General features: G+C 41.3%; 3 protein-coding genes across 3 annotated transcripts; 2 read left to right on the forward strand and 1 right to left on the reverse strand.

The window, feature by feature from the left end:
• Positions 1 to 776: 776 nt before the first annotated feature.
• Positions 777 to 3,187, forward strand: LOC129729219 (ionotropic receptor 75a-like). Its single transcript, XM_055687715.1, has 8 exons — positions 777 to 807; positions 884 to 1,092; positions 1,151 to 1,632; positions 1,696 to 1,823; positions 1,912 to 2,085; positions 2,162 to 2,570; positions 2,626 to 2,779; positions 2,838 to 3,187. Exons 1-8 carry the CDS (start codon positions 788 to 790, stop codon positions 3,185 to 3,187), a joined length of 1,926 nt encoding a protein of 641 aa, XP_055543690.1. The 5' UTR covers positions 777 to 787.
• Positions 3,188 to 13,000: 9,813 nt separating this feature from the next.
• On the forward strand, positions 13,001 to 15,078 carry LOC129729220 (ionotropic receptor 75a-like). The gene is made up of 5 exons (XM_055687717.1): positions 13,001 to 13,627; positions 13,682 to 13,746; positions 13,875 to 14,442; positions 14,494 to 14,647; positions 14,708 to 15,078. The coding sequence occupies exons 1-5, from the start codon at positions 13,001 to 13,003 to the stop codon at positions 15,076 to 15,078; spliced, it is 1,785 nt and encodes a 594-aa protein (XP_055543692.1).
• Positions 15,079 to 15,319: 241 nt separating this feature from the next.
• Positions 15,320 to 17,687, reverse strand: LOC129729221 (glutamate receptor ionotropic, delta-1-like). The gene is given in 9 exon segments (XM_055687718.1): positions 15,320 to 15,817; positions 15,874 to 16,085; positions 16,147 to 16,373; positions 16,427 to 16,600; positions 16,659 to 16,786; positions 16,848 to 17,338; positions 17,407 to 17,469; positions 17,504 to 17,588; positions 17,679 to 17,687. Coding segments are annotated over 9 exon segments (1,887 nt in total).
• Between the last annotated feature and the right edge of the window lie 6,354 nt (positions 17,688 to 24,041).

Here is a 24,041-nt window from a genome sequence, read left to right on the forward strand (position 1 = left end):
AAATGCCAGTGAGACAAAATTCATTTTTGACTATTTTTAAATATTGCAGGAGTAATTTTGATTACTTAACTTTTACTAGTGTTCCATGAATTCACCGATTACCCTATTGCTCACGAAACGGATAATTATACCCGTAATTTACGGCAGCTCTTGTGTTCGGGAGTGGTTAACCTGCTGGTGGTATTTGCCCACTAACCAACCAATGTTTGTGCTATTGTGTTATGTACTGGAAATTCAACAAACTGCAAAGTAGGTGGAAGGTGTAGCGTATCTTTAAAGTTGATTGGAATTAAAACGCCTCTGCATTATGCCCCTATGTGGAGGGGTGGCAAGTTGTTGATACAAATTAATTGAAAACTTTACAATACCACACCCGATGGATACGAAAACTAGAGCACCATAATCATCGTTACGATCAGTTTTGTGTTCATGGTTTTGCGGTGCAACATTACGAAACTTGACTCTTGTCAGTTTAGCATCATTGCGAAATGGAATTTATTTTGACCTCGTGCAGGATATGAAAAAGACAGCATCGTTTTACTCATGTTACAGTATTGATGCTATCGACTTTTGTGACATTTTTGACATTGTTGGCATTTCTGACATTGTTCATGTTTGTCATACTTTGACACTTTTGTCGATTTCAACAATTTTGACATTTTAAATTTGACATGTTAGATACTGTTAGACAATTTAGACATTATGCATTGAATGGTATAGTGTGCGTTGTAATGTATACATAAAAATTAATAAAAAGAAAACATTAAGCGGTTCAAAGAAACTGAACATGCAAAAGCCCCATCAAAAGTAAGACATCAATCTCGCAATAAACCTGTCCCCGTGGATGATATTTAAATTAGCGTAACAGTTGTTATTTAAGCAGAGTGCCTTTCCTGTTGGTTCTTCTGTGGCTGTCCGGTCTCAATCAAAGGTTACCCTCAACCATGAGCCCATCCATCAATGTTGCGTGCATTCTACTTTCGCTCGGCTTTACCGCGAATGCATTGATAAATCCACAGCTGGCGCAGGAGTTTTTCACACAGCGATCCCTGAAATCGATTACCGTGTTCCACTATGCAGATGATGGTAAAGGTTAGTGAACTTTTTAACCTTGGACTTGAACGGTACAATAACAATTTTCATCCATTAGCTATTCGAACTGTCGTTGATTATTTGGTGGACCACTACCATGGATCAATTCGAATAATAGATTTGCAGCAAAGCAATCAGAGGTTAAACTACGATGAAATCATGAGATCATACCCTATTAGCCTTGGGGTGACCATTGATGTAAACTGTCAGCAAACAAGTGATTTTTTCGGGATAATGTCTGCCCATAATTTCTTCAATGGCTCATATGAATGGCTTCTTTTCGGGGAGATCTCAAACTTGAGACACCTCCTGAGCCAGGAGAATTTAAACATCGACTCACGAGTGACGTTGGCGATTCAGAGCGGCCAATCGTATGAGTTGTTTGATGTCTATAACATATTTCCCAGCAGAGGAGGTAAATTTCACATGAATTCTATTGGACACTGGGATGCACTCGAAGGGTTCAATCTAACCTGGATTGCAAGCGAGTACACCAGAAGAAGCGACTTCGAAGGCGTAACAATAAGAGCAATATTCACGGTGAGTTCTTGAAGCGCTACACGTTTCACTACAAACTGTTCTGAGATTGAAAAATTATCATAGGATTTGAAGGCTAAACATAATGAAACCATCCTGCAACGTTTGGATTGTAACAAGCCGATCACTAGTTACGCTTTTTACCGTTTCGGTCATAAATATATAAACATGGTGAAGCAGAAGCATAATTTCAAGTAGGATGATTAAAAAAATTTCACACCATAGGGGAAAGGATGGATTCAGAAGAAACGTGTCTAAGATTAAAATTTTTGTTAATTTTAGGATCCAGCACATCCACGTACCAACCTGGGGCGTTGAGAGTATCAAGCAACGCACTAGCGTAGGAGTGATTGGACAACTTAAAGACAAATACGTTGATCTAGCGTCTAATGTGTTTTATATCTATCAGGATCGTATCCCTTACATAGACAATTCGGTTATCGTCGCAAAGCACGAGTAAACTTTCGATTATTTAAATAAGCTCGTCCAAATTTGAAAAAGACTTCTGTTCCAGTGTTGCAGTTGTTTTCAGACATCCCAAACGAGCTGTTGGACAAATCGTTTTCTTGGAGCCGTTCGACGCGAATCTGTGGTATGCCCTCTTAGCAACAGGGATCTTCTCGTCGGTACTGCTGGGAATAGCTTTCCGATTGGAACGAAAGATCCTTCGGGCCAAAGCGTATGCAAATGAGTATTTTCTAACCATTCTGGGATTTATCTGCCAACAAGCATTCGAGGGGCAAACATCAACACTAACTACAAGAGCTATCGCTTTTATTGTGTTGCTTTTTTCCTCTCTGATGTATCAATTTTACGGAGCTTTTATTATCGGATCACTACTGACTCCGCCGCCCAAAAATTTGAAGACAGTTCGACAACTTATCGATAGTAACATCCACGTGACAATGGAAAATTTGTTTTACCACTGGGATTTTTTCAATGTAACAAAAGATTACTGAAATAGCTTACAGAAATCGACCAAACCATTTTTTACAGAGAACCAAAGATCCTGCTGCCATTGAATTATTCAAAAAGAAGATACTGGAATCACCGGAAAAACCAACAAATATAACTCACGGTGTTGCACTGATCCGCAAAGGAGGTTACGCCTTTCACTGTGACGTCGGCTATGCGTATCCTATATTGAAAAGTGCGACTCACTTGCGTCAAAAATAAAAACCTTTAACCTAAAACCTAAATATTTTCAGGCACCTTGAGAGACGATGAGATTTGCGACTTGCAGGCAATTTCAATGACGCACTCTAGCCCGCTGCACGTTCCGCTGGCAAAAGGCTCGCCGCTGAAGCAATATTTTCGAGTCACGATGCGAAAGTTGGTCGAAAGTGGCTCCGGGGGCTATTACAATCGGGAGTATTTCAGCTCCAAGCCATCCTGTCCGAAGCGTGACTTCGTTACGGAGCCGATTGATGTGAAGCAAGTTGTCAGCATATTTTATATTCTGGCGTTGGGATTGATGGTCAGTTTGGCGGTGTTGATGATCGAGAAAATCCATTATCGCTACCGCAGTGGTTCAGAAGTGTGGGAGTTTATTAATTAGGTAATGTGAAAAACCAGTTACATAGAAATATCAAACATTTTTAATACACTTTTCATGTACAGTTGACATTAATTAACTAGAAGCACAGTGAGCAAACTTATAAGCTTGTGACAAATAGAAGAACTATGCATGAATTTTGCGCTCTACAGTAAAACATTCAGTGTTAATCTATCAAATCTTTCATATTAAAACTCAATGACTAATCTCCACGAAGTGTTTCTAAGAGGTACAATAACAGACTTCACTATGTACGCACAGTAAGTGTTAGAAGTGTTAGACATAGGAATTCGATCAAAGCACAAAACTAATAGTTTACAGTCATTGAACCTTTTTGGACATATTTTGCAGTCATTGGACCTATTGAGAGCTTGGACTATTATAACTGTGCTAAAAGCATTCAAATTTTCTGAATGTTTGAACCGAATCATGTGTGATGTAAGAAGATAGAAAATCTAGGACAAATAATTGAGTTTGATAAATTTCCCATGGAAGCTTACCTGCAAAAAAAAATCAACGCCTTTGCGAGCGGCCTTTCGGTAAATTACCGGCACATATTCTATGGCAGACGTGAAGGCATGTTTTCGAGTTCTTTCTTTGTTTTATTTATCAATTCAGCTTTCGCAACAAAATTGTTGGTGTAGAACTTAAGTTTCAGGTTTGCCAAGTAATTCTCGATGGGACTCATCTGAGAGACGTTGAACTGGGAACCACACCAATATTCAGCCGCTCCATCTCCTCCAACGATAGCATTGTTGCAGGAAATGGAGTTGTCCAGATCCGGTCAGAACATCGCGTCTTCGCCTTTATGTTATTACTTGATGAACGATTAGCAACATCCGACAGGTACTTCGTACTATAAAGTTTCCCGTTCACAAACAGTTCAAAGCGAAAGAATAGCGTCTTTGACATCCTCTTCTTGGTGATTGTCAGCCACAGCAGCACCTTCTTGGAGAACTTGATGTGTGTGTGAAATGAACTTCAATTCGGAGCTCACTTCCTTTGTGAAGGTCGTAAAATTGCCATCCAGGGTGGATAGGTCTCATCCTTCATCACCACCGCCACGTCGAAATTTGTCAATTAATTGACTTGACCACCTTATTCGCTACCACTGCGTCATTGCCTGCAACTCCAAGACTAGTGGATAGGATTGTCGCTTCCTGACATGCATGTCCGTCTTCGTCAGGTCCTTTTTACTGTTTGACCGGTTACAACGACCATGCCATGCGCACGCAGCAATTTAGCCACTTTTTCCTCAGGCTTCCTCCTCAGCATCCTTCAGAGCTTCTTGTCGCTCAGGCTCGTCGGCCGTCTAGAACCGGTCTTTCTTTCGATGCTCTGATTGTTGTCCAATGATGCCAAGATGTTGTAGCCACATGATGAGCCTGTAGGTACTTTACAGTTTGCCGCGGTAACTGGGAGTACTCTGGCCTGCCATACCTACGTTGCCACGCTAGCAAGAAGCTTGCGCTTGCTGCCACTTAATGCCGCTATAGCTGTAGAAGCTTTCCTACAAACGTAGTCGACGTGGTTCCCCAACGTGAGCATCAGGGATCGCTTTGAAACGATAGTACAGTCGCCGTTCGATAACTGCAAGACTTTTAACTGCAACGCCTTTTAACTGCAAGACTGATAACCGCAACAACTTTGCAACTATCGGACCGCAATCCGTCAAATCTGATTTCAAAGTCAATATGATTGATTGATTGAAGTGACAGATCTCGCGGGGGGATTCTAAATGCATTCGAAAATGAAAATTGTTGAATCTCTAGAAACATTTCTAGAGGACTCTTTCATTTCTCTCGATTATTTTTCGATTTCGTTTACTTGTCTCTTCATTCTAGATTGTGGTTCACTTTCCGTAATTATTATATGTGAAAAAAAAATTTCTTGTGCTTTGTTTGGCATGCTTTTACTACTCAGCAAGGCAGGGCATACTAGATCACGATCAATGTTTTGTGACTTAGCGTTGAATAGACCATTTCACGAACTGACAGGTGTCACGGATCCTGCTGACATTGATTTTGCTTTTACTTGCGTTATGTCAGCGGTTCCGAGTTTTCTGTTAAAATTTCATTCATTAATTGAAAGAAATGGTAAAATGATCTATGATCAATACAGATGAACCTTTTCTTCGCCTACATATCGGTTATGTAAAGTAGTTACTGAAACGCAACATGAATATCAAATTGAGTAATCGAAAAGCATGCCTATTTTAGTCTGCTGCTATTTTTAGCCGCTATTCCATTAAAAATACATATCGACATCATTTAAACAAAAATGGTAGTGACGGGACCCCCTCTAAATTTTGGCATGTGTCAAGTGTTGCAGTTATAGATGAAGAAAAAAAAATGTTGCAGTTGTCGAACGGCATTCGATAACTGCAATGTAAACATGTTGCAGTTATCGAACGACGACTGTACATCTACCAGCACTAGTCAACGCCTCCTGTTCCGATTTATGGTTGTTTTTGGTTTTATGGTGCGCCAACTCCAGTTTCCTCCACTACGCGTATAGACAGCGCGGCCTTCAACTCGGCCTCGATGATTGATTTGCCGTAGATTCCTAGAGTTATACAAGCATAGTTTCAGCACACATACATGGCATTTCATAATACCGGACCCAGGATGAAACTTTGCGTACACCTGCGGTGAATTGGACGCAATTCTGACCCTCATGTGTGTTGTAGAATAGCACTCGATTCGGAAAGTAATTTGCTAGAATCTTTTACATCGGCACCGGCACTCTACGACTCTGAAGCGCATATGCTATAGAGTCTCAGCTGACGCTATTGAAAGGTATTCTCACCGTCTAGCGTGATGATTGCGCAATAGCGAATGTCTCTTCTTTTACGCTGGAGAACTACCACTGAAATCTTGGTGACAGAGAGAATATCACAATGGTAGACCTATTCTTACGGAAGCCGAATTGGTCGCTAACACCGGAAAGAGGCAGTCCTCTTAGCATTCTGTATGACCTTCATGAAAACCTGGGGGCTACCTTCAAGGCCGTCTGAGTAATCAGGTTTGGGATTCCATCTGGTCCAGGTGCCTTGCTAACCTGCAGAGAGGTTGTGATTTTGATGAGTTCGCCATCTTTAACCCTTACCACCTCCCCTGCCTCTACGCGGCTGCCATCACTCACTATTTGTGGTGGCTCAACAGCCGGAGGCCATGGATTTGATTCGTAGCGGATGCACCAGCGGGATGTTCTGGGAACTTCGCAAAGAAGCGAAAGGAAATTCAAGAAGTACTGGAGAAGGACGTGCAGATTCGTGCCCTACCCCAGAGGTGACCATTCAGCCTAAAAACCTATATGTCACATTGCACAAACTTTCGAAAAGGTGTACTGAGTGGATGTGGCTATCGAGGCAATTTGGAGGTAGCCACAACAAAGCTTCCGGGGATGACAGAAACAAAAAAGAAAGCCAAGCTGGAGGTTGGATGGTCGTTATACCGCTTGGCATTTTCCTAGTTTGGAGGGAAGTCGCCGCACGAACCAGGGGGCCCACACTTATAACGACCACCAGTCAGTCAGTTATAACGTGAACAGGAGGCGGCAAGTGATGGGTAGGGCCAACACTTCAAACATTCCGCCGATGTATTTGCGGAAGCAATAAGTGGGGACCACGAATGGGACGAGGGTTTACGCTACGCCTAGGTCTTGTTAGGCTTACGAACGAGTGTGATCGAAAGATGGAAGCAGCATTTCGATGAGCATCTGAACAGCGATGCAGTGCACGAGCAGAAAACAACAGGATACCAGCCCCCGATTTCCTGGAGGTGGAGAAGGAGATTGGTCGTATGAAAAACAATAAAGCTGCTGGAGTTGACCAGCTTCCCAGCGAGCTGTTGAAACACTGTGCTGCCGTAATCTCGCAGACTGACGTAAGCGCCAAAGTGGCCGATTTGTGTTTTTTGAGATAAAACGATAAAACACATCAAACCGGACCTATAGGCACCGAAATTTTATGAAAAGTGCAAAAAAAAGCGTCATTAATTCACGAAAACGCAATGACGTAACCGACATTTCTACTCAACGTGACGTAAATCCAACCTAACTACGTTTGTGATGCTCTTATTGCATGCAACGACTCGCAACTAAACCAAATTTTGCATGTAGATGCTTATAAGAACAGAAAATATTTCCATGGTGGTACGACACCTTTCTCTTCTCAGAAGGGTTCCGAGCAAGTAAAACACATATTTGAAACAATATTTCCGGAAAATAGCTTAAAATGATCGAAATGATGCCTAGGAGTCAAGAATTGCCCCCAATTTAATTTTAAGTTCGCAAATTCTGGTTTCTTAATAACAGAACAAAATGGCCAAATACCACCCAATTTGAGAATTTCCGGAATCAGAATGATACTCAGAGGCCAAAAATTAAGCCTTTTTGAAATCCAAGATGACGACTTCTGCTTTATGGAAAACATTACAATATTATCGAATACCACTCAATATGGATATTTCCTTAAACGGGATGATGAACAGAAGCCTACAATCGACCCCAGAGAAGACCGTGTTAATCTCCGACCAAGGATTCAGCTTAGCGGGGATGAAATTGAGGTAGTTGGCAAGTGCGTGCACCCAGGCTAACTGGTGATTACCGAGAACGACATTGGCAGAGAAATTCGTCGAGGTCCTATGGCGGCGAATCATGCCTTTTTTTGACTCCGGGGGACGCACTGCTCGAATAAAATTCGCCGCAGAACGCTGTTGACTATCTACAAAACTTTGATCATACTGTAGCCCTCTAAGGCCACGAAGCTTGGTCCATGCTCGTGGACAACTAAAGCGCACTTGATTTTTGTACGGAAGAAGTGCAGATGTCTGATGGCAGAGGCCACAAATGCTATTATATTACAAACCAAATTCATTTCCTAAAAAGTATTCTTGAATCGCGATATTTTGCCTGATTATGAAATAAAATGTTGAGCGACTTGTCGCATACTACGATGCATGTACGTCAATCGGTTGTAGAAACAGTGAAATAAAAATCGTTGGTAACATAACTTCAGGTAATGGACAATTTCCCACAAAACATATGTTCGGCAATGTTTTGTGATTATATTAATGCATTATGTCATCTTGGAAAAAGCTTCGTACTGAAAATTTTACTCGCTGTCGCATACGTCAGTCTGCGAGATTATTTATTTATTTATTTATTTCGTCAATCATAGTAGACTACATCTTAAAAACTATTGCTAACATCACAAATATAGTTATGTAATTCTAGTGTTCAATATTTTTCTAAGAGCATTTCGTGACATCGTTAAATCAATAACTTCACAATATTTATTGTAAAGACTCATCATACTATTAACTGGCCCGGCCATGGCATATTCTGTTCTATAAGAATTTAATACGAAAATTTTTCGCGTTCTTAATGAGCGTGTGGGAGCATAAAAGTTGAGTTTTCCAAGCAAATTTTCCGAACTTATGCGTTGTGAAACTAAATCGTTGACAAGAGTTACCGAAGCAATTTCTCTTCTTTTTTCAAGCGTTTCTATATTAATAAGCATGCAACGCGATTCACAACAAGGGAGAGGAAATGAATTCCAACCTAGATATCTTAGTGCATATAACAAAAACTGTTTTTGTACGGATTCGATTCTATTGGAATGGACGTCTTGATAAGGCGACCAAACAACACTACAGTATTCTAAAATAGATCTAACATATGTAACAAAGAGAGTTTTTATAGTGTACGGGTCTACGAAATGATAACTGAACCTTTTTATAAAACTTAGCATACTGTTGGCTCTATTGATGATCGTATTGTAGTGATCAATGAATGTTAACTTAGAATCCATAATTACTCCTAAATCTCTAATTTGATAACACCTTTCTACAACTTGATGTGCAAGAGTGCAACTGGCATGTTCAGGATTTCTTTTTCTTGTGTAGGATATAATATTACATTTTTTTACGTTGAGATCAAGAAGACTTTTTTTACACCAAATGTAGAAAATGTCAACCTCTTGTTGGAATTGTTGGATGTCTGATTTGTGTTTTATTTACATTTTTTATTTATATGTACAGTTTCATGTCATCGGCATATATCAATACTTTGAGACGATTCAACACAAGGGTAACGTCATTAACAAATAAAATGAAGAGCAAAGGGCCTAAATGGGAGCCTTGTGGAACTCCAGATGTCACTTTTACTGGTACAGAAAGGTGTCCCTTAAACCTAACCGTTTGTGTCCTGTTCGTCAAATAAGATTCAATCCATTTAAGTAGGCCTGACTCAAATCCCAGTTTTTTTAATTTGAACATAAGCATGGAAATATCTACTCTGTCAAAAGCTTTACTAAAATCCGTGTATAGAGTTTCCACGAAGTTGCCTCTGTCCATAGACGCAAGAGAGAAATCAACAAATTCTAGTAAGTTGGTAGCCGTAGACCTCCCTTTGTAAAAACCATGTTGGTTACACGTTATGCGATTCTTTACCTGATTAAATATTTTTTGGTTTACGATAGCTTCAAAAAGTTTAGGAATACATGATATTATTGCAATGCCACGATAATTTTTGATGTCAGATCTCTTACCTGACTTGAAAATCGGTATAAGAAAAGATTTTTTCCAGACTGATGGAAACTGTCCGGACGTAAGGGATAAGTTGAAAAGCCAAAACAAGGGTTTTACGAAGGCAGGAGCAAGATTTTTCATGAGTGAGGGTGGAATTCCATCTGGACCTGGTCCTTTTGAAGCGTCCAGTTCTTTTAGTGTTGCGAGGATTTCTTGAACAGTTATTTGCTTAATAGATACGTTATTTATTTGTTCATGCAAGTGCGAGAAATACTCAAAGTCCCTGACTTCGTCGCTATTTTTATAAACGGTTTGAAAAAAAATCGCAAACTTGTTGCAGATTTGCTTTGAGTCAGTACTGGCAAAGTCTTCATATTGCATGCGAGATGGGAAGTTATTAGACTTCATTTTATAGTTTGCAAATTTAAAAAACTGTTTTGGGTCTGATTTAATGTTATTTTCCACCCTTGTGTTGTAGTTCTCATACGCAATAGATATTTTAGTATTCAGTTCATCACAAATGTTCAAATATTTGTCCAAATTTCTTTGGTCTTTAAGTTTTTTGTGAGTTTTATGAGCTTTTTGTTTCCTATTCTTTAAATTTTTGATTTCTCTGGTGAACCAAATGGGATCTTTTGAGCTAACCGTTTTCTTTTTTGATTTTGGTACAGTTGAGTCTAGAACACTATACAGTGATGATAAAAAATTATCAACCGCTTTGTTCATATCTATTTCATTTTTTAGAAGTGATTGCCAGTCGATGTCAGTTAATTTACGATTGATTAGTTCAAAGTTTGCTTTAGTGAAGTCATATTTATATTCAGGCTCATGATCAGAGGGTCGTGATCTCTCGGTATCAATCATTAGCGAGTACTCATTTGCAGTATGAAATTTTTCATTTTTCCATAGGGGATATTCTGCTTTGTCAACACTAAAATCTTCCGTGCAATTGGTGAATAAAAAGTCTAAAAAACAGTTTTGCTCATTCCGGATTGAGTTTACCTGATTTAATCCAAGTTGACTAAAACCGTCAAAAATAAATTGCAGAGTTTCGTTTTCTCCTACTACAGGAAGTAAAAGCGATTCATTATCATCGTTTACAATAAAATCAGCATCATTTTGATTGAAATCTCCATATATATGAATTTTTGAGTTAGTGTGGGACTCATCATTCACTAATTCTACCGTCCTTAAAAATTTTTCATATGATTGCTTTTTGGCAAAGTGGGGTGGAAAGTAAACAGATACGAAAATATGGATTTCACCCTTCAACAGAACTTTAACCCAGACATCTTCAAATTCGGCATGTTTCTGGGTTATGATTTGCTCAGAATCATGCTGAACCCCAACAGCCACAAGCACTCCTCCATGGCAGTGTGGAGAAACACTGGTTAGAGCCGTGTACTGGGTCATTGTCAAGATTTGGGAGGAAAAACGATTACGCAGGAGTAGATGGAAGGTATTGTGTGTCTTATCTACAAAAAGGGCGGCAAGCTGGAGTGCTGCATTTACCGGGCAATCACTCTGCTGAACGCCGCCTACAAGGTACTCTCCCAAACACTCTGCCGTCGACTTTCACCATTTGTAAAGCAGTTCGTGGGGCACTACCAGGCGTGATTCATGGGTGCCCGCGCCACCACGGATCAGATATTCGCGGTTCGGCAGGTTATGTAAAAATGCCGCGAATACAACGTGTCCACACACCACTTATTCATCGATTTCATTTCCGCATACGTCACAATCGATCGAGACCAGCTATGGCAAATTATGCACGACTACGAATTTCCGGACAAACAAACGCGGTTGGTAAAAGCGACGGTGGATCGAGTGATGTGTGTAGTTCGAGTATCGGGGGCACTCTCGAACCCCTTCGAGACCCGAAGAGGGTTAAAACAAGGTGATGGTCTTTCGAGCCTACTGTTAACTGGAAGCCCGTCACCTTACCTCATCCCGACGCATAATAAGAAACCGTCAAGAATGGCACGAATCAGCTCAAACCGTTTTGTTGGGAAACCGTGTCAAGCATTATGTGCCAAAACTCGTTGCGTTCAACTGAATCGTATGCCGTTTTGAAGTCTACAAACAAACGATGAGTCTGCAAGTGAACTTGTCAAGGATTTGACGCAAAGTGTACATTTGGTTCGTTCTTCCCGGAACCCGCACTGATACTTCCCAAAAAAGGCGGTGGCGAACCAGTCTGTGGCAACCTAAATAAAGCAATTAAAAAACTTTCCAACAAAGGCTTTTTGCAACGGCCTCAGTATATGAAACAAGAAGCAGGAGAGAATCCTATAAACAAAATTGAGGAGCCTTGATAGCTGCTGCAATCTTGGCTATTTTTATACGAGGTAGTTTGACTTCAGCCCAAACTTTCAAGATGAACCTATCGCTCTCGACTTCGAAATGTTTGGCTGGGAGGCCGTCCCTTCCAGCTGCCTTGTTGGTTTTCTTCTACAAGAACCAACATCAAAAACCAGTTTTGTCTTCTGTTAAGACAATTAAAAAAGTTTTTCTCATGGATTAAAAAAACAGGAGCTCCGGTAAATATTTTGGTAAAAAAAGTGTTTTTACCAAAATATTTACCGGAGCTCCTACTTTTTTAATCCATGAGAAAAACGTTTTTAATTGTCTAATGGGTTAAAAAATGTAGGTGCTCAGCCGTATATTTTGGCTTGAAAAAGTGCTCTTCTCTTCTCTGTTCTAAACTATCGTGGCACCGACTGCAAATTAATAAAACTAGTAGAATCATAGTTAATCTTCGAATGCGACGTAACATTTTGAACACATTTCTAATGAAATCGGTACATCATATTAGTACTTTTTATTACAAAAAATTTATTATCATTAGTAGCGTCTGTCTTGGTGTAACAACGGCGTAGTCTTCGATTTGATTAAAATTATCACAATCGGTTGTGTCGAGTATAGTATATTGAATTTAACTACAAAGATTTGCTTGAAGCGTTATCAAGCTTACTTTATTTTGCAATCCATTTATTTTTCGAGGTATTAAACTCATGTTTTATCATGCTGTCAGTCATGCTAAATGCACTGAAACTGTTATTGAAGGACTGTAATACAGATTATCGGTGCAATTTGATTCTTTTGTTTAGAATTCCTGCAGTCCTTTCAACGGGTGGCCACCCTTTTATGATTTCAATAATATCAATTACTGTTTGCCTCTGTCGACAGGATAAATGGCTACAATTTGACATCGTAAACCACTTCAACCACCCTTTAAATAGCATCGCGCTGTTGAGTTTAGCATACAGTTTAAACAATCAACATGTTGCTGGTGATATTGTTAAGCTTTGTTGCATCCACAGTGTCCCTCTTGCACCCCCAACTGTTGAGGGATTTCGTACTGAAAGAACACCTTAATGCTGTGATTGCGTTTCACTGCAACTGGTGGAACCTATACGAGCTGCATAGAATGCTAGCATTTGAGTCACCAGTCGCGGTGCAAAGTTTTCTACTGAGCTCGGAGAGCTTCTACTCCACCCATGACCGTGTAATGTACACCCGTAATAATCGTTTTGGTGTTGTAGCGGATCTTGGGTGCTCCGAATCGGAGCACTTGCTGAAGTTTTGCTCGGAGAAGTTCTATTTCAATGCGTCTTATCGATGGTTTTTGATATCTGCGACGAAGGGATTAGATTCCGCTACTAAATTGATCAATGTTCTGAATGTCAACGCTGATACGAGAATTACGTTGGTTTTTCCTACGAGTGATGCGGATGTCAGCGGTAGTTATCAGCTCTATGACATATTTGGAACTGTTCAACGACGTGGTGGTAAGATTCATATGGTACCAGTTACCGCTTGGACGGCTGATGCTGGAACTAATTGGACCACAACTAGCTACAATACGCGCAAAAATTTGGGTGGAGTCCGGCTTAAGTCAGTTATATCGGTATGTTTAGAGTCTTACAGTTTAATAACTTCACTAATTACCTGAATTTGACAGACCCTGGAAGCTCCACGCAATGTTACTCTTGAAGAATACCTTTCGAGCTTGGATGCCCCAACAATGTATTCTTCAGATCGATTTGGTTATTGGATGAGCAGAATGCTCAGCCTTCAACTAAATTTCAAGTATAAAGTCAACGCTAATTCTCGTTATTTTATTCCATTTCTTATTCGGATTTCTTTTCAAGCAGATTTCAGTTAATCTTAGTTAGCAATTCCACAAGCGGAGTAATAGGTCCTCTGAAGAATAATTTGGTTGATTTCTCCAGTACACCATTGGTACTAGAAGCGAATCGCTTATCTGCCTACGAACAGACGGTCGAGCTGGCGGAGGGCAAGTATGCCACAATGTTCATCCATCCGAAGCATCGTCGCTCTGGAAATGCGATATTGAAACCTTTTCAGGGCTTGGTTTGGGTTTCTATTGTCATACTACTATTCATGCTTTCCACGATTCTAACTGTGGTTCTCATTCGTGGACGGCGTATTGAGTCCATCTATAATGGTCGACTGTTACTGACCGGCTGCGAAATCTTCGCTCAGCAGGGCTACTCGGGTCCGAAGTCGTTTTGTTCCTCACGGGTTGTAATCATTACGGCAATACTGTTTTGTCTGATCATTCTACAGTTTTATATTGCTTCCATTTACAGCTCCCTACTGGTTGATCCACCCAAGAATACTCGCACATTGGAGCAACTGTTAACCAGTGAGCTGCATTATTCGATTGAAGAGAACAACCATAACCGTGGTTATTTCAATGTAATTTTCAGACAGTGTAATAGTTTAGATTTAAAAATTTTTTAATTGCAGACCACCACCAAAGCTGTCGATTTGCAGCTCTATAGGCAGAAAATTCTACCGGATCCTTTCGGTTTTACTAACTTCAGTACGGGGATTGCTTTACTCCAAAGTGGGAAATATGCATTTCATTGCGACACCGCCTTTGGGTACGCCTTCATAAAAAGTGAGATAGCAAGAGTATTAAGTAGGTTTTGTAAAAACTTATTCCTGCTGTTATTTTTAGAAACATTCAGCACACAGGAAATTTGTGATCTGCAGGAGCTAAAGTTGTCTGCCTCTCGGTGGTTCCACATTGTGGTCCCGAAGGGTAGTCCACTGAAGGAACTGTTTCGGGTGTCGCTGAAGCATCTACAAGAGATAGGAATAGTGCACTACTATCGCAGAATATTCTACAGTGAGCGACCGGAGTGTCTTATGCAGAATCCCACCTATTTACAGGTTGATTTGCGGGAGATAGTTGGACTTTATTGGTTTCTACTAGCTGGAATCATGCTTAGTGCGATACTATTGATGGTGGAAATAATGCACGAAAAATGGAGAATATTATTGGAGGGAAAACAAACGTTAGCAACTTATCCTGCTTGGTTAGACTAAGAAAGCTTAACCTTTACAATTTCTATAAATAATTCAGCTTTGTGTTAAGGGTAAACTAGTTCACTTGTTTTTTCGGGTATGACAGAAATATTATGATTATTCTTGCTCTGAGTAGACTTTCTTTATTTATCTGCTTTAAAAACATTGGTAAAGAGTGAAAGGGAATGAACAGTGCCCAAAATTTCTACTTGTGTCATTTTTGTTAGAAGTAAAACAGTCAACATTAGTTTTAAAAAATCCTTCAGGGTTCCCTATTCTGTCGCCACTTTGAAACCTGCGAGTGTAGCAGTTCTAACAGCAACACACAAAAGCTACCAAGAATGCTAACAAACAATCCTACAAACAAAGTCGAAACATGTTCCAAATCAACAGCCTGAGTTTCTTGAGAGCTCATCGCGCATTTTGGTTTACCAGTGCCATACCGTTTTTGGTAGGTCTTGAGGACCCCACTTTCTTCCAATTTGCGCAATGTGACACGAAACATTAGCTTGAATGGACTACCTTTGCGTAGGGGCAAATGCAGTATACGTAGTGGGTTTAGGAGCATTTCCTGTAAATCGCATATTTCCTGGTCCGTAAACGTTCTCATTATCAGTGGGTATGCGTAGCCCGTATCGCACTGAAAGGCGTAACCGCCCTTCTTGACCTGGGCGACTCCCGTCGTAACGTTAACGAATTTGTTCTCTCCTGTTAAAATTTTACGTTTGTTTAATTCAACAGCTAGTGGATCTCTGGTTGTCTGAAAGCATTTATTTTGATTAGACATCGGAAGTATTTTGAATTAAACTCTCTTACATTGAGATATTCAATGTTATAGCCTATATCTTCAATTAACACTTTTAAATCGCTGTCTATCAAGTGCCTCAGTGTGTTCATAAACTTGGGCGGAGCAATTAGGAGGTAACCCACGATGTAGGTCGAATAAAATTGTATAATAAAGTAAGAAAACATCAACATAGTGATCAAAGTGGTTCTCGTTGAACCGAGAAATGTTTTGGTAGCGAAACCTGTGTCAATTAAAATCCAAATTTGTACATTTATGAGTTGAGCTACGATTATGTCTCATACCTTGCTGACAAATAATTCCGAAGATAACCAAAAAAGATAATCTTCTGTTATCTTGGATTTTGTTGCTAAAGCGCTTTTTCAAACTTTCAGCCATAAAGTTTCCAAACAATAATATCGAAGCGAACGCCATGAGGACCAGCGTTCCTATCCAGAGATCAAATCGAAACGGTTGTAGGAAAATATTTCTCAAGGAACTTTTTCTCGGATGGCGAAAAATAATCAGCTGTCTAAAATAACAAAAGAACTTTTTTCACCTTGCTCAAACTGGTTGGTTACATACCTTGATACTATAATAGTGATAGTATTATCGAATGAGTAAACTCTGTCCTGTCTATACCCCATACCGTTTAGGCCAAGATCGGATTGTTTAGTAGCCACTTGCCCGACCATGCCTTTAGGCGAGTGTCCGTCTATATTCTCGAAATGCCAGATCCGTGTGCGAATCAACTGCAACCTACAAGTATGCAGTATTATTTTAAGACTAAAACAAAGTTCTATGCATTGATATTCACGTGAAATTATGCTTCTGCATTAGATGTTCCATTATTTGATAGCCAAGTCTATGATAACCGTACTCTTTCAATGGTTTGTTACTAGCTAAAAACTCCCGTAAAGGCAAATTATGAACTTGATCCAAAGTCTACAGCGTGACAAGACATCGAAAGCATTAGCTTAGCGTTATTCAAACACAAGTCTCTTACCGCAATTGCTGCTTTCAACCAGAGCCCTCCGAAGTCAATCCGGCGCTCGTACTCAGATTGATTTACTATGATTTTGAATCCATGACTCGTACTCCAACTTCCCATATATGTTACGTTCAAAGGCGTTCCGCGCCTTCTCATAGGACTAAACACATCATACAAGTTGAAATTTTCACTAGACTCATCCGTTCCGACAGCCAGAGTAATCTTCGCATCGATATTAAGATTTTGCTTATCCAGTAAGCCCGTGGTGGATTTATTTCCAAATATCAGCCAATAATATGATGCATTAAAATATTCATACGCGGAGTTAATTCTGAATAAGTCGACAGTTTTGGCACATGTTGAATCAATTACGGCTCCTAGCGCCGAAAAATCGAACCTCATCACGTGACTATGGTTCCAAAAATTAACAGACAAGTTGGAAATATCCTCATAATGAATTCGTCCATCGTAAACCTTACTCATACGTTGAGATACGCGAAGAATGTCTGAAGTAACATAAATGCAATTAACCATTGTCTAAACACACACACACAGTAAGTAGAATTTTGTATACCATCACTTTGATCCAGACAGTGGAAAATGATAACCGTTCTTAACCGTTGCCATTTCAGGTAATCTTCCATAAGGTAAACATTTAGAAGAGCCACTACCGAATGGGTTAGGAAACACAACACAAATAAAAATCTCATCTTTGTAGTGCTAGTGTTATAAGTAGAATGAAAGTGAATGACTGTTCTAGCTAGCGACAATTTAAATCTAGCCTTTTAAGGAAACCAATATATCTACACCGAGCGTACCTGTCAAAAATGATACAAGATAAATTACCATTAGCATAATTGTGTACGCCTGTAGTATCAATTGTTACAGCAAATTGATTCCAGAAGCTCTTCTGAACTGTTTAACCCACCGATTAGATTCTTACCGCTATCATATAATAAGCTAATTGATTCAAATTGAATAAATGAAACTGCGATGTTGCGACAGAAAAACGCATTTGAAACAGTTATCATCCTCATTTACCAATAAATCCAGGGTACCTCAAGGCAGTAATTTGAGCTCTTGATATTGTTCTAGAAGGCATTTGATAGCTGTTTCCTTGGTCAATGAACAAAATACTCGGAGAATTTTTAACTTTACTATCACTGCAAACGCGCCATCTCTTGCCATTGGACATTTTTTCAGGTGTCCCATTGAAAGATTGTTCATTTAGGATACGCTGAAATTTGCTTATAATTGATGCTGATAAAATTATTATACAGAATTCTGCTTTTCAATCGATGAAAATACCAACTCCAAAAGAGTGCGAAAATAAACTTTGTTTATGCACAGGGCTTCAAATGGTGAGTTGACAACTTGGAAGGAGCGTCAAACTTAGCTCCGGTCCTCACAAGTTCCTATCTCACGCCTCCACGAATCATATGATGCAATAGACTACCAGTTGAAACATGGACAGAGCTGGTTGGCGGTGCCCGGGCAATGTTGTCATCCGACAATAGCTAAGTGAGAAGGTGCAACGCGATCGTTGGCGCGGTAACCATAACTCGGCGGTAGAGGAAATGCTTCGCCAAACTGAGCGTCTGTTCACCGAGATGGTGTGGCTCAAAACAGCGTCTGATACCCATGTTAGGAGCGGCTGATCAACGTCCTGGTATCAGCGTGGGACTCTAAACAGAGGGGGTTGGGGAAGGCCCAACAAGCCGCCCCACAAAACACCAAACGTTGCAAATATCGAAGAAGTTAATACGGATCGAAACAATTAGCACAGACCTAGGCGACAAAATAAGGACTACGATTCGAAACTCGGTACATGGAACTGCAGATCGTTAGTCTTTCACGGCTGCGACAGGATCATATATGATGAACTCAATCCACGCAACTTCGAAATCGTAGCACTGCAGGAACTTTGCTGGTCGGGACAGAAGGTATGGAAAAGCGGGCATCGAGAGGCTACCTTTTATCAGAGCTGTGGCACTACCAACGAGCTTGGGACGGGCTTCATAGTGCTGGGTAGGATGCGCCAACGCGTGATTGGGTGGCAGCCGATCAGTGTGAGGATGTGTAAGTTGAGAAGTAAAAGCCGGTTTTCAACTACAGCATCATCAACGTGCACTGCTCACACGAAGGAAGAGCCGACGATGAGAAAGAAGCGTTCTATGCGCAGCTGGAGCAGCAGCGGAGGACCAAATCGACCACGTTCTAATCGATGGTAAATTCTTCTCAGATGTCATCAACGTTCGCACCTACCGCGAAACACGCGTCAAAGTCGCCCACCGCGAACCAAACATCGGAAAACTATGCGACGTCGAAGTTGCACGGGAGTGCGCGCAGCAGTTGGAAGCAGCATTTCCAACGGAAGAGCAGCTTGGAAGAGCAGCTACTTTTGAAGATGGCTGGAGGGGCATTCGATCAGCCATAGATAGTGCACTGCTATAGCGGCGCTTGGTACTATGGCTCCGAACAGGAGAAACGACTGGTTTGACGACGAGTGCAAACAGTTAGTGGAAGAGAAGAATGCAGCACGAGCGAGATTGCTGCAACACCAAACGATGGCGAATGTGGAGCGCTACCGACGACGCGCACCGAACAGGCAAAACTCGGTCTCACGGAAGAAGAACCGCCAGGAGGAAGATCAAGATCGCGAGGCGATGGAGGAACTGTACCGTGCGAATGACACACGAAAGTTCTACGAGAAGCTGAACAGTTCCCGCAAAGGCTATGTGCCACAAGCCGACATGTGCAGGAACTTGGACGGCAACCTTCTCACGAACAAGTGTGAGGTGATTGACAGGTGGAAGCAGTACTACGATGAGCACCTTAATGACCATGTAGCAGAGGACGACGACGGAATTGTAGTAGATCTCGGTGTACGCGCAGATGACGACAGAATTCCAGCACCTGACCTTCAGGATGTTAGAGAGGAGATCGGCCGGCTGAAAAACAATAAAGGCGCTGTAGCTGACCAACTCCCCAGCGTTCTGTTAAAATACGGTGGTGAATCACTGTCTAAGGCGCTACACTGGGTTATTACCAAGATTTGGGAGCAGGAGGTAGTACCGGAGGAGTGGATGGAGGGTACAGTGTGCCCCATCTACAAAAAAGGCGACAAGTTGGATTGCTGCAACTACCGTGCAATCACGTTGCTGAACGCCGCCTACAAGGTACTCTCTCAAATTCTGTGCCGTCGACTATCACCGTTTGCAAGGGAATTCGTGGGGCAATACCAAGCGGGATTTATGGGTGCCCGCGCCACCACGGACCAAATATTCGCGGTACGGCAGGTCCTACAGAAGTGCCGTGAGTATAACGTGCCCACACATCTTTTGTTCATCGATTTTAAATCGGCATACGACACAATCGTTCGAGAGCTATGGCAGATTATGCACGATTACGGTTTACCGGATAAACTGACACGGTTGGTCAAGTCGACAATGGATCGGGTGATGTGCGTAGTTCGATTTTCGGGGACCCTCTCGAGTCTCTTCGAATCTTGAAGAGGGTTACGGCTAGGTGATGAATTATCGTGCTTGCTATCCAACATCGCTTTGTAGGGTGTGATACGTGAGGCTGGTATGGCTTTGGGGTTTTCGAACGGAAGGTGCTTCGTACCATCTGTGGTAGAGTGCAGATGGAAGATGGATTATGGCGGAGACGGATGAACCACGAGTTGCATCAGCTGCTGGGAGAACCACTCATCGTACAAACGGCGAAAATCGGAAGACTACGGTGGGCTGGGCATGTTGTTAGGATGTCGGACGACAACCCGGTGAAAATGGTTTTCGATAACGACCCGACTGGAACGAGGCCACGTGGCGCGCAGCGAGCAAGGTGGCTCAATCAAGTAGAAGACGACCTGCGGAGCCTCCGCAGACGACAGCCATGGACCGAATTGAATGGAGACGACTTCTTCGAACAGCAAAGGACACTTCGGCCTGGAGCTGACTGGTAAGGTAAGTTATGCACAGGAAGTTTTGGAATAGAAATCGGCAATTCAAAAGAAGTGTCCTCACTCATTTCGTCGTTTGACTCAAGTGCGTATCTGACGACGCTTCCGATCAGGCTTGTAAATGATCACGGTAGAACCACTTTTCACTGCGATAATCGTCTTTTTTTTCTCTGATAGTGGCAAGGCTTGCTATCTAAATACCCACATTCTTGAACAAACATATCAAACGAGTATTCGCCACCACTACGTTTTTTCCTCAAACGTATTTTGACATTTTTTGTAGAGATGAGAATTACGGACGTTGCGTGCGGAGATTTTGGAAATTACTTATATCATTGATCTCGTAATAATATTCCTTAACATAGATAGAACGAAGCAGACAGAAATAGGCCAAAATAACATCGCCAAACGAATGACAGAGTGCAACTTTTTGATGCGCGAGGGTCGAATGACCACCCCGTTCTTTGTTTGAGAGCCGACGGTTGTTTTATGTCGAATTCGTTTTTACGGCAGGACCATACCGTCCCGGACTACTTTTTGCAGCTGAAAAAAAAAAAAAAAAACACTTTCCGAGTAGTTGTAATGGTGTGCGTAATACCAGAGGTAGCTTTCACTTTTGTTTTGGTCATCATCGCCACTGTCTTTTTGTCGCGTTTGTGCTACTGTACGAAAAATTTGCCAGTTTACTGAAAAATGACAAAATAACAGAATAAAATAAATAAAATCCAACCTGATGTTTGACACGCGAAGAACGATAATCAAAGCAAACCGATTTTGACACATTTTTTTTTGATTTTGACACATACGTGTGAATGTGTTGGTGTCTTCAAAACTGCACTCTGTTTCTTTCGCGGACTGGCCGGGACAGAAAAAGGGTAGTCCGGGATAGTCCGGAAAATGAAAAAAAAAAAAAAAAAAACAGCTATAGGACAACAAAGTGTAGTCAAAGTGTAGCGATTCCCGTCGTTTCCTCTTGCGATATGGTTGCTTGGCGTGGGCGAATGGCTAACCAGCTGCTCAAATGAACCGGTTTATAGAAAGGAGTGAACGCGCGAACGGCTTCCATAAATGTATCGGTTATTTGAGTTATTTGAGCGCACTAAAACCGAAACATCACGATCAAAACGGAGTATAGACTGTTCCGAAAATTATAAATACATCTTCTTTCTTGAAAAAAAACGAAAAATACATGATTTTTCGGGTCATTTTATTCTGAAATATAGATAATAAGTGTTTTCTTTCCAGTTTCAATTCAAGTTGGAATTATTCTTCGTAGGATACGCGAGTTCTCTAACTTTTCTCTTAAAACTACTCACAAGCTTTTGCACAGTGTGTTCTCCGACCATTTTTACCACTTTAAGCCAATCTTTTTTAAATTTTTCAACATTGTCCGCTGGTTTGACATATTTCCTTAGCTTTGCCTTGGTCAAAGCCCAAAAAGTTTCAATAAGGCGAATTTCAGGGCAGTTTGGAGGATTCATCTCCTTTGGGACACATGTGACATTATTCGTTTTATACCACCCTAGTGCATCCTTAGAGTAATGGCAGGAAGCAAGATCGGGCCAAAAGATTGGAGGATTGTTATGCTGCTTAACCATGGGTAACAACCTTTTCTGCAAACACTCTTTCACGTAAATTTTACCATTCATTGTGTCAACAACAATATCGCACGCAAGCCTGGGGGGCTTATGCGGTCTCGATCAACTAGATTAGTTGAGAGAATTCGTTATCGATATTGTTTTTGGCACATTTTGCATGTGTAGGATAAGTACAACGATACACCGTGCCCCAGTGCTGAGTCGAAAAAATTTCCAGCTCGAAAAGATCCTCGACCTGATCGGGAATCGAACCCGATATTATTCATTGTGTCATTCGTAATGAATGGACGAGATATTTTCCCACATTCACAAATGGCCATTACCTTCTTGCCGAATTTTTCGGTGTAAATGGTTTTCACTGGTCCAGGGACTTCCTTTCCCTTCGGTGATGTATAAAATTGCGGTCCTGGCAGAGTCTTATAGTCCAGTTTTATGTAGGTTTCGTAGCACACCCCATTTTTTTGGTCAGAAGTTTGTCATAAAGCTTCCGAGCTCTCGGTTTCACAGATTCAGCTTGTTTTGAATTTCGTTTTGGCTGCTTCTGCTTCCGACGGGTCTGCAGACCCATTTTTCCCTTGGCACGCATAATGTTACTCGCCGAGGTTCCAAGCTTCCTCGCCACATCTCGTACTGATACTGAAGGATGCCGCTTGTAGTATTCCTTAACCTTTTTGTCCATTGTGGGATCAACAGGCCCGGGTTTTCTACCACGCCTTGGGGCATCAGTAAATGTGCACTCTTCACAATACTTCCGCAATGCGGTTTGAATTGCTCCGGCACTTATACCTTCTTCTCTGGCTAATTTTCTTATAGAAAGACCACTCACGGTGCCCCATTTGTGCACAATTCGCTTTCTTTGCTCGGGAGAAAGGCCACCATTTTCAAAATTGCACTAAAAGTTAAAAAAAAAGACAGCATCTGTTTCTTTTGGATGTAAACAACAGGACGCAGCCAACGTTTGGTTGAATACTGCACGTTATTTGAAATGACGGTTGATCGTAAAGGCCCGAATACACACACGGCGGAATGACGCCTTCTCCATACAAATTAGAAGGCGGAATCGCGCCTTCCGTTGGGATGCCTTTCATCCAGAACCTTCTAGCTGTGCCTTCTAGTGAAGAAGGTAGTCGTTCGCTGCCTTTGGCTGCGTGCTTGACTGCCTTCCGTGTAGGCGCATTCTGCCTTCTACACTGTCTCGAGTCGCCTTCTTTTGGCGAAGGCGCTGGCGGCGCCGTTTTGTATCATTTTCCGCCTGCTGGTGATTCTAGAAGTGTGTTGCCTTATTTTTTCTTTCAACAAACATAAACAAACAATTGGGTGGCATGACGACAAGCAGGTTGGCACACGGCAAGGTTCGAGACGGCGTGATTGCGCCTTCCGTATAGACGAGTGGAAGGTGATAGATGCTAAAAGGCACATTAGAAGGTTTCAAGAAGGTACTGACAATTTTCGTCAGGAAGGCTTTGTCACACCGTGTGTGTATTCGGGCCTTAAGTGTATTTATAATTATCGGAACGGTCTATAGCTACGGCTTTGGTTAACAATTTATTTTTTTTTTGAAAAGCATATACTGTCTTTAATGTGAGGGTGAAGTGGAATTTGTTTAGAAAATTTGACGGGGGTGAAAAACATATCACTCAATGCCGT

This window comes from Wyeomyia smithii, chromosome 3, assembly GCF_029784165.1.
Source record: "Wyeomyia smithii strain HCP4-BCI-WySm-NY-G18 chromosome 3, ASM2978416v1, whole genome shotgun sequence".
Lineage (NCBI taxonomy): Eukaryota > Metazoa > Arthropoda > Insecta > Diptera > Culicidae > Wyeomyia > Wyeomyia smithii.

Bases quoted from the DNA above. Each gene is read 5' to 3' on its own strand.
- LOC129729219 (XM_055687715.1), top strand. From the start codon at position 788: ATGCAAAAGCCCCATCAAAA. The intron at 808-883 runs GTAAGACATCAA...TTATTTAAGCAG, and splicing joins ATGCAAAAGCCCCATCAAAA to AGTGCCTTTCCTGTTGGTTC. The intron at 1,633-1,695 runs GTGAGTTCTTGA...AAATTATCATAG, and splicing joins CAATAAGAGCAATATTCACG to GATTTGAAGGCTAAACATAA.
- LOC129729220 (XM_055687717.1), top strand. From the start codon at position 13,001: ATGTTGCTGGTGATATTGTTAAGCTTTGTTGCATCCACAGTGTCCCTC. The intron at 14,443-14,493 runs GTAATTTTCAGA...TTTTAATTGCAG, and splicing joins ATAACCGTGGTTATTTCAAT to ACCACCACCAAAGCTGTCGA. The intron at 14,648-14,707 runs GTGAGATAGCAA...TGTTATTTTTAG, and splicing joins TGGGTACGCCTTCATAAAAA to AAACATTCAGCACACAGGAA.